This window comes from Brassica oleracea, chromosome C5 (genome assembly GCF_000695525.1).
Source record: "Brassica oleracea var. oleracea cultivar TO1000 chromosome C5, BOL, whole genome shotgun sequence".
Taxonomy (NCBI): Eukaryota; Viridiplantae; Streptophyta; class Magnoliopsida; order Brassicales; family Brassicaceae; genus Brassica; species Brassica oleracea.
Genome location: NC_027752.1, coordinates 15,489,723 through 15,506,942, shown reverse-complemented (window position 1 = coordinate 15,506,942; position 17,220 = coordinate 15,489,723). Strand labels below are relative to the sequence as shown.

General features: G+C 38.3%; 2 protein-coding genes and 1 pseudogene across 6 annotated transcripts; 1 reads left to right on the top strand and 2 right to left on the bottom strand.

Moving 5' to 3' along the window:
* Window positions 1-255: 255 nt before the first annotated feature.
* On the bottom strand, window positions 256-4,049 carry LOC106295594 (extra-large guanine nucleotide-binding protein 3-like). Of its 3 annotated transcripts, none has more exons than XM_013731530.1 (7): window positions 3,783-4,049; window positions 2,340-3,473; window positions 2,143-2,247; window positions 1,885-2,064; window positions 1,632-1,806; window positions 1,234-1,490; window positions 256-1,150 (listed from the first exon to the last, which is right to left on the bottom strand). In XM_013731530.1, exons 2-7 carry the CDS (start codon window positions 3,384-3,386, stop codon window positions 389-391), a joined length of 2,526 nt encoding a protein of 841 aa, XP_013586984.1. In that variant the 5' UTR covers window positions 3,387-3,473; window positions 3,783-4,049; the 3' UTR covers window positions 256-388. The 3 variants fall into 3 exon arrangements, with proteins under 3 accessions (XP_013586984.1, XP_013586986.1, XP_013586985.1); XM_013731532.1 differs by having other exon boundaries at window positions 1,662-1,806; XM_013731531.1 differs by having other exon boundaries at window positions 2,340-3,496; window positions 3,783-4,026.
* On the top strand, window positions 3,975-9,311 carry LOC106344609 (annotated as a pseudogene).
* A 1,992-nt stretch (window positions 9,312-11,303) lies between these two features.
* Window positions 11,304-16,522, bottom strand: LOC106344174 (protein BREVIS RADIX-like). Of its 3 annotated transcripts, none has more exons than XM_013783588.1 (7): window positions 16,214-16,522; window positions 15,512-15,626; window positions 13,873-14,016; window positions 12,562-12,953; window positions 12,213-12,342; window positions 11,802-12,118; window positions 11,305-11,649 (listed from the first exon to the last, which is right to left on the bottom strand). In XM_013783588.1, exons 3-7 carry the CDS (start codon window positions 13,978-13,980, stop codon window positions 11,571-11,573), a joined length of 1,026 nt encoding a protein of 341 aa, XP_013639042.1. In that variant the 5' UTR covers window positions 13,981-14,016; window positions 15,512-15,626; window positions 16,214-16,522; the 3' UTR covers window positions 11,305-11,570. The 3 variants fall into 3 exon arrangements, with proteins under 3 accessions (XP_013639043.1, XP_013639042.1, XP_013639041.1); XM_013783587.1 differs by having other exon boundaries at window positions 16,232-16,522; XM_013783589.1 differs by lacking the exons at window positions 15,512-15,626; window positions 16,214-16,522 and having other exon boundaries at window positions 11,304-11,649; window positions 13,873-14,009.
* Window positions 16,523-17,220: the final 698 nt, after the last annotated feature.

Here is a 17,220-nt window from a genome sequence, read left to right as displayed (position 1 = left end):
ATCATCTCAAAAGTCTTCCGTATAATTGTCTTTCAAGAAAGCAGCTAGGGCTCGTCGCAATTCTTCTTCGTCTTTTGCCATTACTTCTAAAAAGACATGTCACATATTTAGTTTATAAAGGTAATCATATATTATGGTTTATATCTTCCACAACTGAATGTCTAGTTTATAAAGGTATCAAACAGTGGCATATCAAACAAATCTAATCATAGTAGAGTTATAAGAACATAGATTATGGTTTAAATGTTCCACAAATGATATTTACAAGACCTTATTTAATTCAAATAAAAGATTTCTACGAACAAAAACCAAATCTAACAGAAAAAAATTACAAATAAATTTCTTTCTTCACACATAACCAATAATAATCAATAAAGAGTTTCCTCCTTCACTCGTCAGGTCTAACATACGGCGAAGAACTCATATCAGTACTATAATACGAATCTTCTCCACCATTTAAATAACACCCTTCCTTCTCTTCATCCCATTTCAAAACCTCTCTCACATACTTAAACCCTTCATCCACATTGGCTCGGTCCCTAGCCCTAGCTTGCCACACAAACAGCTTCTGACCCGTGAGAGACGCGTAAAGAAGCTTGAACTTCATGGCAACATAAAAGTAAGCTTGGTAACCAAGCGACTGCACATTGTTGTTCGTCCTCACGGGACAGAAGTCGCTGAACCAATCACAAGACGTTAACGGCACGCGGCTTAGCTTCTCCTCGAAGAGATCGTACTTGTTCAAGATCAAGATAAAAGGCGTGTCTCTGAAACACGGAAGCTTAACCATCGACTCGAAAAGCTCCTTGCTTTGTATCATCTTGTTCTGGTAATGAACTGTTCCAGGTGCGATACTGATCTGATCGTAGTCGCTTAAGCTGACGCAGAAGATGACTGCTCGTACGTCTTCGAACATCTCTACCCATTTGCAGCTATCGTTCATCCCCTTTGCGTTTACTCGTATCAGCTGGTACTTAGGCTGAGAAGGTGACAAGACATCATCAGGGTTCTCCGGGTAAGATTCAGACATTGGACTCTGTTCGTTGAGACAAAACTCCATGAAAGCTAATCCATTTCCCTGTGTAACACCTTCCGCGTATACGATATCTCGCTCTGAAGGCTCGTACTCGTTGCTCGACACTTCCACGGCCTGCAAATGAAAGCTTAACATTTAACATTTGAAAACTATATGAAACGAAAACCATAAACCCTGAGTTCTCCCTCTGCCCGTACCCGGCTCAAGAAGTATTCTGAAACCTCAGGAAGGAAATGAAGCTCGTCTTTCCGTCTGTATGTGGCTTGTATCGCTGGATCTTTCCAAACTTCTTCAACCAAGGGAGCGTACTCACGTGTTGCAGCTGGGAAGAAGGCGTCGAGATCACCAGTTGCTATGATATCTAGAAGCCAATCCGAGAAATGCTTCAACCTCGGGTTCAATGTATACACACACTGCGGTGTAGCATTAGTTCCATCGTCGTCTGCTTCCTCTCCTGCAAATAACATTTCAAGAAAATCAAGAAACTGACTATCGAAAAAAATATATATATTCTTTTTTTTGAATACCAGGAGGTAATCCTCCGGACCCAAAATCACAGAGCATGTAATATTAGTTTTTACTCCAATAATAGTACCTCCTGAAGCTCCTTCAATGGCATTTATACCTCTCATATGAGATAAAGCTTCCTCTTCAAAACGTTCTCTTCCATCGAGTAGGATACTGAGATATCTATACATATTGCTCTGTACCATCAGCTTAATATCTTGAAGCTCCTCCACTGTAAACTTGTTTCCATACAAAAACTTGGCCTGTTTCAAATCAACAACAAACTGCTACTTAATCTCTCTATTTATTTTTTTCCTGTGTGACATCATTTAACACATTACCTGTTTGAAGATAGTGCTGGTTCCAGAGCCTTCGATGCCAAGCAGTAGAAGCTTCTGAATCTTCTTATGCTCTAGATAGTTGGGAACAGTAGCATAACTACTCGGTGGTTGTACCATTCCTCGTGGTTGTCCGTGAGGTACAGGTAAAGAAAACAACGCACACATTAACCTCGTAGATGCCTGTTGAAGCCAAAAACCTTAAAACTCGTCAATGTTTCTTACAAAAAAAAAAAAAACAGCCAAACTTTGTAAGATTACCTTCTCCCAGATGTTTCCTCTAATATTATTCTGCCCTTCTTCCTCGTAACGCCCATCATCATACACCCAAAAATGGGTATCACGTGGACACTGTACATTTGCTAGCTGAGATATATAATAACACAGCACACGTAAGGTTTTATATACTATTGTTTTGTGATACTTAAAACAACAAGACATGATTAAAAAGAAGGTACCTTCAAGATCCTTAGTTCAACCTTTGTGATCTCTCTACCGTTAATATAAACTTGCGTGTTCCCATTGCTCGCGTGCGGACATAGCTTCCCCATGAAGGTCAAATTCGAGCTTATGACTCTGTCTGGCTTCTCTCCTTCTTTACCCCATAGACCAGACTCTTTGTCATACCAATACCTACCAGGTTTCAACTTCTCGGGAGGTAAAGGACAGTTAAGCAGCTCATCCATTTCCTCAGGCTTTAACGGACAACCATTCACGATAAGCTGCTCGGGTCGCAGCTGATTAGCTGCACACTCCTTCTCCGTCTTCATGATCTGTTTAACTTCCAAAGGACTAAGCAATCTAGACAACACTTTCGAATGTTTCCCTAACTTAGACCGTTTCGATTCGTCCATAGCTTGACCGATGCAGCTCACGCATTTTCTTCCTTCGGGCATCGAACCCATCGCTCTAAGCACACAGTTCCCACAGTACTTTTCATCGCACACTATACACGTCTCCTTATGTTCCCATTTCGCTTTTCCGCATCTATAACACTCTCTCTTCTTCTTCTTCTTCTTCCTCGGTCTCTTCGTACTCGCTGTGCACTCATGTACCTTCATCTCCCTCTCCGTCTCCTCCTCTGCAGCGTCTTTGCTATCCATCCGAACATGATCAACGACAACAGGTTTGAATTTAACAACCGGTCTGCGAACCTGAGTCCCGTTTTGGCTGACTGGTGAAACAGAAGCTGAGCCAGAGGATGATGATTCTTCAGGGTTGTTATGCAAGACGGAGACCACAGAGTCAGAGCTAGCAGGTGAACCTCTAGTAGGGCTCTGACCTGAAGAGCTGGTGACTCCTCCGGCTATACGAGAGACAGGCAATGGGATGGGGTTGTTGACATCAACAGGTGAAACTCTAGGGATCTGGTGTACAGGAGTAGGACCTGTGTACTCCATGGCTATGGAGTAATCGAATTCAGATGGATCTTCCGGTAAAGGAACCCCAGGAGGAAGCATCTTTCTCACCATTTCTTTCCAGCTTTCTCCTTCATCTTTCTCCATAATACAGAGCCGCCAAAGATGAATCTTTAAAATCTTCAAATCATATCACCATGTGATTTGCTCTTCAGATTTTTTTCAGACACAAACCTTTAAAAAGGAATATGTGTTATCTATCAAATCAACATCACATATCTATGTTATTATTATAAGTCAAATAGCCAGCAAATATAAACGGACGCTTCATGCAACCTAAAAAAGGAAATAGCATTTTGACGAATTCATGGTCAAATCAACTGTCTGGAAAATTATTCAACCACATCTTACCAACCCCACTTGATTAAAAAAAAAAATAAGGGGATAAAAAATATTCATGACAAAAAGAAGAAGAGAAAGCCACCAATTAAAGCACACAGAACAGAATAAATCTTTTGTAAAAGATGATGGAAAAAAACTTACTTTTTATCTTATGAGAGATGGACGAACAAAAAGCCGAAGTTGAATCTGAGAAGACGAACTTAGAGATCTGTGTGTTTGGTTGGTTCCTCTGAGAGAAACTGGGGAAAGGAAGGGCCAGAGAGACGAGACGGTGAAATCTATAGAGAGAGAGAGATGAATCGAGAAAAGGACCCACGAGTCTAGTTCGTGACGATGGAGACGGGCTTCCGTAAGAGTGCGTGCGTCTACACGCCCCACTTTCTTGCGAGTGATTCACTCTTTCACGACCAATCTAATTATTTGGTTACTACGACACTCTTTTATCCCCCACGCACACACACACGCGCACATACACGCGCATTTATTATGTGGCAATGTCCTATTTAATTTATTACACTGCATCTTGGCAAATCCATTGACCGGATTACTTCCAGAGTTATTGATTATTGAGTTAACCACGAACAAAACTAGTGTATATTTCAATAATTTAATTAATTTTAATATTTTTTGGGTTCCTTTTTTTTTGTGTTTTGTCAACCTTTTATCATTAATCTTTAAAAATAAAAAAAAATATTTTACCAATATTTTGTTTTGGAAAAGATGTCTTACCGATGTTGGCTAGTTATATGACCAAGATATTACGTAACTTTCATTTTCCATAATAGAGTGTGTATACACTTAGTATTAAGTTAGTCATGTATAGTTAGCTTAGTCTAACAAGACTTGTATATATAGTAACACTTGTACATCATTTTACATCAATGAAGATATTTTCCCTTTTTTCTATTATGGTATCAGAGCGGTGAGCGACACGCTCCACCGTAACCGTATCTTCATTCCATCGTCAATCAACTCCGATCATCTTTTCTGATCATCATCACCGATCATCTCCACCGTTTCATCATCACCATTTCATCATCATCATCTATTCCGATCTCTGGAATTTCCTTCGCTTCCGCACTCATCATCATCTCATTGTTCTCGCGTCTTCGCACTTTCTCTTCTTTCCAATCAGTTCTCTCTAGCTCCGATTATCTTCAAATCGATCTAATCGAAGCTCAGATTAATCATCCATGGGGAAATGAAAGTGTAACTCGAAGTATCGCACCTCCATTCCATCTCATGCTGAGGATGACTTCTCTCTTCTTCGCGACAATCAACGCAACGCTGATCTCTCTCAAGAAGGCTCTGGTTCTTCTAATCGTGCTTCTGTTCATCGTCCTCTCAATCCAACTCCACTTACATCTCGTCCTTTTGAGGTATCGGATTCTCCTGATAACCTTCATAGTCTGTATCACTTATTGAACTCAGATCATCCTGGTTTAGCTCTAGTATCGGAACAACTTGACGGAATGAACTATGGAACCTGGATTGTTGCGATGACTACTAGTCTAGAAGCTAAAAACAAACTAGGATTTGTTTATGGATCGATTCCTAAACCGGAAGTAACTGATCGTACTACAAGATCTAGTGTAGAATCAATAGTATGCTGAAATCTTAGTTGTTTAACAGTGTTACTAAGAAGATTTACACTAGTATCTTATACTTCTTTGTGGCTTCTGATATGTGGAAAGATCTTCACACTCGCTTCCACAAATCCAACCTTCCTAGATTGTATAAGCTTCGTCATCAACTTCTCTTTTTGCGTCAAGGTACTATGGATCTATCATCTTACCACACTCAGACGCAGACTTATTGGGAGGAATTGTCTAGCATTCAACCTATTGCGACTACAGTTGAAGATTTATTGGCTTAGAGGGAAAGTAATCGAGTTATTGACTTTCTCATGGGACTCAATGAGAGCTATGATCATGTTTGCAGTCAAACTCATGAAGAAGACTTTGCCAACTCTATCTGAAGTCTACAATATTCTGGATAATGATGATTCTCAGCGATCTGCTCGCATTTCACCCTCAAGTGGTGTTGAATTGTCAGCATTTCAAGTTTCAGGCAACAGTGGAACTTATCAGTATCAGAAAGGTCGACCAGTTTGTACTTATTGTGGTGCTCCTGGACATGTTGTGGACAGATGCTATAAGAAACATGGATTTCCTCCTGGTTTCAAGTCCAAGTATATGAAGTCTAACAACTCTCAGCTTAAAGCATCTTCAAATATGGTCACTATTCCTGATAGTTCTGAAGAGATTTCCAAGCCTCAACAGTCTTCGGTTTCTGTTGTAAGACAAGCTAGCAGCAACTCTACCGTTGCACGCACTCCTGATTAGATGCAACAATTCATTGCCTTCTTCAGTACTCAACTCCATAATCACAACATTACATCTTTTCCTACACCTGAAAATTTTGTTGCTTCCACTTCAGCCGTATCATCAACTCCAAAAGAGTTTGGTACATTCCTTTCTCTTTATCAACCTACTCCTTTTTGCATGTCTTTTGTGCTTGCTTCTGGAGATGCTCTTGTCCCTGAAGACTCTTGGATAATTGATTCGGGCGCTACTCATCACGTCTCTCATTCAGCTTCTCTCTTTTCTCAACTAACCCTTCTCACTGACACTTTTGTTACTCTTCCTTCTAGAATCTCATAGAGCATTGTTGGTATAGGTTTTGTGTCATTGAGTGATAAGATTGTTCTGAAAAATGTGTTGTTTGTTCCTTCGTTCTGTTTCAATTTGCTAAGTGTTAGTTCTTTCACTTCTGAAGTAGACTCAATGATTAGTTTTACTTTATCTTATTGTTTTATACAGGATCTTACTCGGGAATTGATGATTGGCAAGGGTAGACGCGTCTCAAATATGTATGTCTTGGAGTCTGGGTCTTTGATTTCTTCTCATGATTTCTCAGGTAATAAGATAGCTTGTTTTGTCATTGTTGATATCGAGACATGGCATGCTCGTTTAGGTCATCCTTCTTATCCTAAAGTCGATTCATTGTCTAGTCTTTTACAGTTAAAAACTACAAAATCTAAAGAAAATCATCATTGTCATGTTTGTCATCTTGCTAAACAAAAACGATTAATGTTTCCAATTTCTAATACAACCATTGTTGCTCCTTTGATCTTTTACCTATAGATGTTCGGGGTCCATTCTATGTTCCTACATTTGAAGGTTTTAGATATTTTATAACTATCGCTGATGACCATAGTCGTGCAACTTGGGTTTATCTAATGAAATTGAAATCTGATGTCTTGTTTGTGTTCCCGAATTTCTTGACAATGATTGAAACTCAATTCAACACTCGTGTAAAATATGTTAGCTCTGACAATGCTCTTGAGCTCTCTTTCACTGATCTTTTTCAACAAAAGGGCATTGTTTCTTTTCATTCCTGCCCTGAAACACCTGAGCAAAATTTTGTTATTGAGCGAAAGCATCAACAAATCTTAAACGTTGCTCGAGCTTTAATGTTTCAATCTCATATTCATCTTTCTTTCTGGGGAGATTGCATTCTCAATGTTGTCTTTCTCATCAATCGTCTTCCTTATCCAAATCTTGATCATAAGTCTCATTTTCAAATCGTTACTTCCAAACTCCCTGTTATCAACTTAAAACTTTCGGATGTCTTTGCTATAAAAGCACTTCTCAAAAATCTCGTACCAAATTTGATCCTCGTGCTAAGGCTTGTGTCTTCATCGGTTATCCAGCAAGTTTCAAGGGATATAAACTTTTAGATCTCGAAACTAATAGCATCTCCATTTCAAGACATGTTCTGTTTCATGAAAAATATCTTTCCTTTTGCTGATTCTCCTCTTTCCAATCCAGCAAAAGCTTTCTTTTCATGTCCTGGTAAACATGATGCTGTTGAACCTTCTATACCAACATCGTCTGATGATTCATCACAGTCATCGTCTGATGTTATTCTGCCTTTGGCAGTAACATCCCCCCGCACCCGTAGATCTCCTATCTACTTACAGGACTATCATTGTAACTTCACCTCTCTCTATCATCTATCTCGCTATCTCACTTGTAACAAATTCTCATCCCTTCGTTTTACTTTCATAAACGCTATTCTTCTTTGTTCTGAACCATTAAAATTTTCAGAAACAAAGAAATTCAAGGAGTGGTGTAATGTTGTGGATGTTGAGTTTAGTTCTTTAGAGGCACTGGATACTTGGGAAGTTTGCATTTTACCTGAAGGTAAAAGTACCGTGGGTTGTAAATGGATCTTCAAACTCAAGCTTCGCGCTAATGGTACTACTGAAAGACAAAAATGTCGTCTTGTCGCCAAGGGATACACGCAAAAGGATGAAATTGATTACGTTGAAACCTTCTCTCCAGTGGCGAAAATGGTTACAGTCAAGATGATTTTAGCTCTTGTTGATGATCTTAGCTCTTGCTTGGAAGAAGAAATGGATCCTTCATCAACTCGACATCTCCAATGCTTTCTTGAATGTTGATCTCAACGAAGAGATATACATGGATTTGCCTCATGGTTATGCTGAAAGGAAAGGAAACAATCTACCTCCGAATGTTGTTCTCCGCTTAAATAAATCAATATATGGTCTTAAGCAACCATCTCGACAATGGTTTGAAAAGTTTTCCTCTGCTATTCTTTCCATGGGTTTTGATAAGATCAATGGTGATCACACACTGTTTCTTTCAACATCCTCTTGAGGCACCATCATTCTTCTTGTTTACGTTGATGATATTCTCATCGCTAGTGATACTGAAAATCAATGCAGTAACATGGCTTGTTTCTCAACTACGAAGTCACTTCAAACTTCGTGATTTGGGAGCTCTCAAATACTTCCTTGGCCTGGAAATAGCATGCTCTACATCTGGTATCTCAGTTTGTCAGCACAAGTATGTTCTTGAACTTCTCAACGATGAATGCTTACTTGGCTGTCGACCATCGTCTGTTCCTATGGATCCGAGTGTTAAACTTGCTTCTGAAGATGGTGAACTCTTACCGAGTGCAGAACCTTATCGCAGATTGATTGGCAAACTGATGTATTTGACCACAACTCGTCCTGATATTTCCTTTGCCGTCAACAAATTATGTCAATTTTCTTCTGCACCTCGCAAACCTCATCTTCATGCTGCTCACAAGTTTCTTCATTATCTCAAAGGCACGATTGGTCAAGGCCTGTTCTTTCCTGCAGATGATGATTACCAGCTCACAGCTTTTTGCGATGCTGACTAGTCTAACTGTCCTGATACTCGTCGCAGTGCTACCGGATCATGCATCTTCATTGGACAATCTCTCATTGCATGGAAATCTAAGAAACAAGATGTAGTTTCTCACTCATCAGCAGAGGCTGAATACAGAGCAATGTGATCTGCAACATCTAAAGATATTCTTTGGCTGTCTCGTATGCTTGCTGAGTTGGGTTGTCCTTCTCCGTCTACTCCTGTGATGTATTTTGACAGTACCACTGCTTTGCACATCGCCAAGAATCTGGTTTTCCACGAACGCACTAAACATATAGAACGTGAATGTCATGATATTCGTGAACGGATCATTTCTGGTCAACTGAAGACACTCCATGTTCGATCAGAAAATCAGTTGGCTGATGCTCTAACTAAGAATCTCTACCCGATGATGTTTAACAAGCTTATGTCCAAGGTGGGTCTTCACAATGTTATGACGCCATCTTGAGGGGACCTAATAGAGTGTGTATACACTTAGTATTAAGTTAATCATGTATAATTAGATTAGTCTAACAACACTTGTATATATAGTAACACTTGTACATCATTTTACATTAATGAAGATATTTCCCCTTTCTTCTATTACTCTACTCAGATTTCTTTGCTAGCATGTCCACTTAAGTAGTTAATTGTCTTGGCACATAATGGAAGGTGTACTGCTTATATGACTGGCTTAGATGGAGAATGTCATTGAGGATGGTAATTGCATCGTTTCCACCAATTGGGTCCATGATCAATTTCCATTTGTTGGGAATTTAGATAATCAACAGCTCACAGTCGAAGGGACATTTTCATCTTGTACACTCTTGGTCAAAGTGGTTGGCGAGTATTCGACTCAAAGGAAATGATTTGTTTGTTTCGAGAGATGTGATTTTTTACGACACATCTTTTACTTTTGTGGTTTTGCCTCAAACAGTCCTTATGCTCCTTCGTCAATCATACAAGTTTCTCACCATAGGTTGAGGTCTTCGACGATCTCAACATTGCTATCCCTATTTGAATTAACGATGACACTGAGTGAGTGATGAAACATTGGAAGAGCATAATCGTAATCCATTATCGAGTTCAAAAGATAATCCTCCGACACCCGAAATTTCTTTTTTGACAGATACCACTCCTTTAGATGAAAATCGGCTTGGACCACAACAATATGTGCCTCAAACTGAGCGACTTGGCAGAGGCATGCGGTATAAGATTACTTCTACTCATCTTAAGCCATATGTGACATACTCTGCTTAATTTGATATAAACATTGTTCTCGACTCCCCTCACTCCACATCAGCTTCTTCTGATATGTTTCTCTATCCCATTGCTATTTTTGATCTAACAATGGCTTCTCCAACATCACATAGCTTTCCTTGCTGACATTACTCTCGGAGATGAAGCTATTCACTTTAGTGATATAGTGAAGCTCAAAGATTGGCATGGAGCAATGGAACAGAAGTGGACGTTCTTGAGGAGCATAAGACACGGTCCTTACAACACTTACCTCCTAGAAATGTACAAATTGATTTATCGTATCAAGTATAATGTTGGTGGTTCTGTTGGGCATCCATCATAAGGCAAAATTGGTAGTCATGGGAAATTGTCAAAAAGAAATTTTTTGCAGTGACCGTAAAAATGAATACGATTCACATACTTCTTGAAGTTGCAGCCACTAAAAGTTAGAAACTTCATCAAATGGATGTCCACAACGGATGATCTTAAGGTAGAAATCTATATGAAACCTGCACCAGGTTTTCAACCCTCGAATTCCTTTCACGTATGTAGGCTGCACAAATTCATATATGGGCTATGTTAAGCACTTCGTTGTTGGTTCTCAAAGCTCTCTATTGCGTTACTTGACTATAACTTCATCCAATGTCGAAATGACTATTTTTTATTCACTCGGATTTTTGGCAGTATTGTCCTTCGTATCCTTATATATGGTTGATGATTTGGTGATCACAAGTTCAAAGATTATCTCAGCACATGTTTCTGCATGATAGATTTTGGTATTTTGAAATATTTTTTGGGCATTGAAGTAGTGTGTGGACCAGATGGCACATCTCTCTCGCATATGAAGGATTTACTTGATATCATTTCAAAATGTGGCTTTAGTGGTGCACGACCATAACACATCGATGGAAAAAAAACTTTCAGCTACAATCGTTTTATTTATCGGCTTATTTATCTAGCCCTGGCTTGTCCCGAATTGAGTTACTGCGTCAATATCCTCGCTCGGTTCATGCAAGCACCTCGACAAGCACATTGGGACGGTGCAATATGTGTAGTGCTTTACTTGGAAGACTGTCCTAGACAAAGGCGTCATATTCCCTTCTACCTCCGATCTTTGTTTGACTGCTATTGTGGCTCAGATTAGGCTTCATCTCCGCGCACTCGACGCTCTCCCAGCAGCTATATTGTTCTTCATAGCGATTCTTAGAGTATTATGAACTATATGAAGTGTTTAGGACTCATTTTGGTTACCAAAAAATTTCAAAGCACACTTAGCTCTGTATAGATATTTACAATTTCCCTTTTTAGGTTCTAGCGGTTGATGATGTCTATATATGTAATCAGCTTAATCGTCGACTACTTATACATAAATTATGCATAGATCTTGAACTAAGAAGAAAACAAGATAAGCAAAATGTATATAGATGTGTTATTATGTGGAGAAGGTTAATTAAATAATGATTTGGAAGACACTCGTATTTCTCTGTTACTAGAGGTATTGGCTTTGTATTCTCTCTCTGTTCTGCTCCCACCATGTCTTTGCATGCACTTCCCCAAAACGTTCCCGGCTGTTGATCAAACAAATAAAAACATAAGTGGTATGATCTTGAGTTTCCAATCTCGAGTAATAGGTATTCTAAACCGGGAACCAGAGTAATCAAAAAAGGCTTTTAGCACTAAAGTATTCATCATAAATGCTTAGTTAAGATGTTTGATATACCTGAATCTGACCCGACGTAGCTCTCTAGTACCATCTACTAACTGTCTGATGGTAATGTAAACGCCTGGCTCGTCCTCTTCGATCCACTCAGCCTGCATTTCACTTGCGTTGCTCATTGACGGTGGTTCGTCTCTTGAAGAAGTGGTGGTTCGAGCTGCATCCATTGGAGGTCCTCCATGATGATGACCATAGTTGCTAGAGCCACCATAGAAGTGATGCGGGACATTAACTCCTGGAGGTCTGAAGTTGTGTCTTGGAGTCCAATCTTTGCTTTCTCTCGCTGATTCCATCTTCGAGTAAGTTGAATCTCTCTGTGACTAATAAAAAAATAAACAAGACAAAGCTTCACAAAAAAGGTTCTTGTCTGAAGAAAACACTCAACTAACATTGCAAAATCGATGTTCCTTTTACCTGATCCTCGGATCTAGCAGGCGTCTGAAGAGCTTGGCGGTTAAATTTCTGTACATTGTAAAGCTCAACAATTTTTTCATAATTCTCACCCCACCACCGTTGAGCTTGCCACTTGTCGAACATCTCCCGGCTTTCAAAACAAGACACAAGTAATGGTGAGTTTCAGCTTCCAGTGTAATAACATAAGCACTTACGTGTTTTCCAACCAAACGATAATGGAAACATTACATCTAACAGTGTACTGCAACCAAACCAACATACATATCGAAACAGGACATGCAGATTCTGTTCTAGACAACTTACTGATGTAAATCACACGCACAGAGGTTGTTAAAAGTAGGTCAATTACCTGAAGCGGATACGTTTCAGATCATTGCCTCCACTGGGAAGCGAGGCGAATGTGATATGGACACCCGGTTCTACTTGAGCCATCCACTCTTTAGGCCCTTCATCATCTAGTACCACATCACAAGACTGAGCAGAGATAGATTCCCGATCGTTTCCATAGATTGATGTGAATTTTGGCTCTGGCCGTCCAGCTGGATAATGAGAGGAGTTTGTAAAGTCCCAAGCAGGTGTAGAACCAGCGCTTCCACCCATGTAAGGGTACGGAACACCTTCAGAGGAATTGTCATAATCTGGGAACGGTCTATGTACTTTCTTCATGGGGCTGGTAGAGGAACCAGTGCATGGCTTACATTGTTTATAAGCACCAGAGAATTTCATAGCCATATCTTTAATCTGCTTAAACGAAACAAAAAGATTAATACAACAGTTTCACTAACATTATATGTAGTATCAGGCTTTAAGCCATGACTAAGTACGTCAAGAGAACTTCACTCTTTGGCCTAACGAACTTAAAAAAGGGAGATCTACTATGATCATTCTTAAAAGAACATCAATAAAGCTATGAGATCTAACATAATTAACATTATTATATTAAAAAAAAAAAACTACTTCATCTTGTCTTCTCAATCTACAGAACCCAATCATAACGGCCATCTCTTTCCTTTTGTATTTTCATTTCTTTTAATTTATAAATAGTTGCACCTACTCTTTAAACCCTTTGCTTTACTTTTCCTGTTTAGGTAAGAATCCACTAAAGCTTATTTGAGAAAAAAAAAGTATAATTAGATCAGTCTTCAGTAGCAATATTCATCAAATCATGACCCCTTTAGCTTTAATCAGCCACTACAATCCTAAAGAATAATTCAAACTGGATACACCAGTTAAGGATTTTGGAATCTGGGTTTAAATTGGTTTCAGTAGTTGTTTGACTTTCATGTCTAGTCACATAGATGGGAAACACACACTGACATAACCTATGAAAGAGGGATTCGTGAAAGATTCCAAGCAAGTGAAGTTCCATCTCTGTTTAAACAATAGTAGACCACTATAGTAATGAATTATCAGTTCTCATTAGACAAATCTCAAAGATAAAGAAAAGAATATCAGACGAATCTATGGACTGTACGTTTTCTTATACAGTATTAAAGAGTTGCTTTTTTATCTTCTGTGAGATACGTTTTAAATTGGGGTCTGTGACTTTGGTTTGTTTCACTAGCAAGGCAGTTAGGGAAAAGCAACAAAATAAAGTAAAAAAAAAAAGCAGAAGGATCAACAAAGAAAGAAGAGATTAGATTCATAGGGAGAGAGAGACCTGTGTGGTTAGGCTTTTGACGGCTTCTTTAGTATTGGGAGTGGTGCTTCCACGCGTTCCGGCTTCCTCACCTCCGTCTGCTTTGGTACAAGTTATGCAAGTGAACATCTTTGCCTCTTTTTGTGTTCTCTTGCCTTTTCAGCCCTACAGAATCGTATGAAACAGAGTCTACATAAAATAACCAAACCTCAACTAATAATACTACTAGAAACCAAATAAAGTCATTACAAAACTAAAAAGTAGAGAGAGAGAGAGAGAGAGAGAGAGAGAGAGAGCTACACAATAAAGGGATCCACAATCCGACATATAGCACGGTAGATATAGCTTATGTAATCAGGGTACGGATTTAATTTATTTAAAAGGTAAAGGTTTTTTTTAACAAAGCAATGGTCCTACGAAATGAATAGTAACAGACAATCGTAAAAATTAGTTAGAACATAGGAAGGGGAATATGGATGCCAATTGGTCGTTTTCTATAACGCAACACACAACACAAAAGAACAAAAGTTGTGACGTATCTCTCTTCTGGTTAGAAAACAACTAGTCGAAAAGAAAATAGAACTTGATAAGTTGATTTGGTTCAAGTTCAAGATCTAAACCCATTATTAGTATTTAAATAAATAATGGAAAACAGTATTAAATTTTTTTAACACATTCCACCATGGTTGGACTTGGGTGTTATACCTCAGAGACAATAGAGCTCAACACAAATCTCAGAAGGGGCTTATAGAGCTCAGCACTATAAATAACTATAGAAAAACAATTGGCAGGAATACAATAATAAAAGCTATGGGAAGTTCTAATTAGTGGAGTGGATCTTTGATAGAGACAAAAGTGTTGAAATATATCTAAAACTGCAAGTTAACACTTTCCTTTTTAAAACAAATACTGGAACCAGAAAAAAGAAAGAGAACTTGGGGATCAGAGGATAGGACCCCCGTGAATAACATCTTCTTTATTTTCTTAAAAATAAATTGCAACATAAAATGGTTTTAAAATTCAATAATGCCCGTCGCGTGAAACAATGATGAGCCCCATGGACATTCCTAACATATCAAAAGCTGGAACAAGGATAAAAACATTTTAATGCAGTAACCGAAATTCCTGACATTTTAAAAATCTAGATTATGCAAGCAGCCAAAATAAAACAGAAAAACAATTTGACAAAAGAATCAAATAATATGTGGAGGTTATCCCCGTGTTTATCACCATTCTAGACAGGAAAAAGAAAACAGAAACATATATAATATCACTGGAAAAGGAAATATTGAATGTTTTGAAACAAGAAAATAGAGTCTTGACAGTCACGTGTTAGGAAAAAGAAAAGGAGTTTGGTTTCTATATTTAGGGTTTTGAGTGATGATGGACCAATCTAAAGCGTGTCGAGAGATGAAAGCTACATAAATATAATATGAATTGTATTTTACTATGCAAAAGTTATATTAAAAACCAAAAAAAAATTGCAGAAATCACGAATTACGAAGAATAATAATAGGGGGAGTAGTAAAACTCTTGTTTTTGATAAGCAAATGCAATAACTGATACAAAAAAAAAAAGCCTTTGTTTTTTTTCTTCTTCTTCTTGATTTCTCAAAGCATTGAATTTGATTTGAATGAAATAATGGATGGTTTGTACACACCTTTTGTTTTAATTAACTGCGAATCTGATTTAAGATTATTGCTAGCAGCTCTGCTTTTAAGGTTGAGTCTACCTCCGTCGCCGGGCAGGGTTCGTTCTGTCTTCTGTGTCTAAGCCTACACATATATATAGACCATCATCAATGGCTTCACAATAAATGTGAATAAAGGATTGATAATGATGAATTACAGCTTTTTTTTAATGGCAGAGAAAAATTCGGCGTTCTTCTTAGTAAAAAGCAAAAGCAAAGTTAGGGAACAATAAATACCCGCGAAACTTTTGAAATGAATAAGAAACGGTATATTTTCCTGGAAAACTATAGAAAATTTCGATTTGAGTTTTTTTTTTTTTTTTTGTTGAAGAAGGGTTTCGATTTGAGAACAAAAAAAAGTATGTTTGGATGGTTAGAAAGCGATGAGAAAATCTGGAGCGAAGTGACGAATCAAATCTGTCAAAAAAAATCAAATCAATCAAGTGACAGTAAAGGAAAAATATGCAGCAGATAAAGGCAACACACACACAAAAATCCTCTGAATCTTTTTTTTCTTCAGAGAAAAATAGTTTGAAAAGATCGATCGAAAAAAGAATGAATTTTCTGTTTCTTTCTCAATCGCCTATACAGAAGAAAAAAAAAAAGTAAGTAACAAATCTCTCTGATTTTTTTCATTTTCCGATAAAAATATTCAGGAAATGGATTTCTTACAACGAAACTCGTACTGACCTGAAAATGTCGTCGTCTTCTTCGTGCGATATCGAATCTGATTCTGACACAAAAGCTCCTACTCTCTCTCGCTCTCGCTCAAGAAGCTATAAAACTCAGTGCTTAAAAATATCCAAAGCAAAAATAAAATCCCCAGAAATCTCTAACAGATTATTTTCTACCCGAAGAGAAGCAGATTAAAAATGACAACGGCCGAAACTAATTTCAAAAACCCAAAGAAAAATAAAGAGGGAGAGGTTTCGGGTTGTCGGGTAACTAAAACGGAGCTCCGACGTTTATTTGTCTTGGAGTATAAATTCTGACGAAGAGCAAGAGATGAGACAAGAGCTTCTCTGGGTATTTATACGAGGAGGAAAGAAAAGGTTTTAACGGCGTTAAGTTAAAAAAAACAACAGTGAGTTTTAAGTTTTAACAGCGAAGCCTTTGGTGTGCCGATGAAAATTGGTCTCGTTACGAAACGGCAGCGAGGGCCCATGTTGTCTCACACGGTGACGGAGATTGCTTACGTGTGCTGGAACTAGGATTACGTGTCGGTTTACTATTCGTTTAGGACAGCTGAAACCGGGTCGGGCTATGGTCACGATTTATTTGACAGGCCAAGGGAACGGTCGCATCACGATTCGCTTTGTGTGTTTTCCTTTTCTTTCATTTATTTTCATATTTATATATGCATGTATCATCGTTTTGTCTTGTTCTAGATATGATCATGTGTGGTCAAAAAAAAAAAAAAAAGATATGATCATGTTTGATAAAAAATTATCCTTTATACTAAATGAGTAACGAAGATAGACTGAGATGAGAATTACATACAAAACTATAAAGACCGCGATGTTATAACTGCTTGTATAGTTAATGTTATCTAACTAAGCTTATTTAGTGAACGTGTGTTAGTTGAAGTGCTTTAGATAGTGTCTCCATCAAGGATTAATGTTGGCATAGTAGATGGAGACTTGAAGTATGGGATATATACAGCTATGCTATTTGCTTAC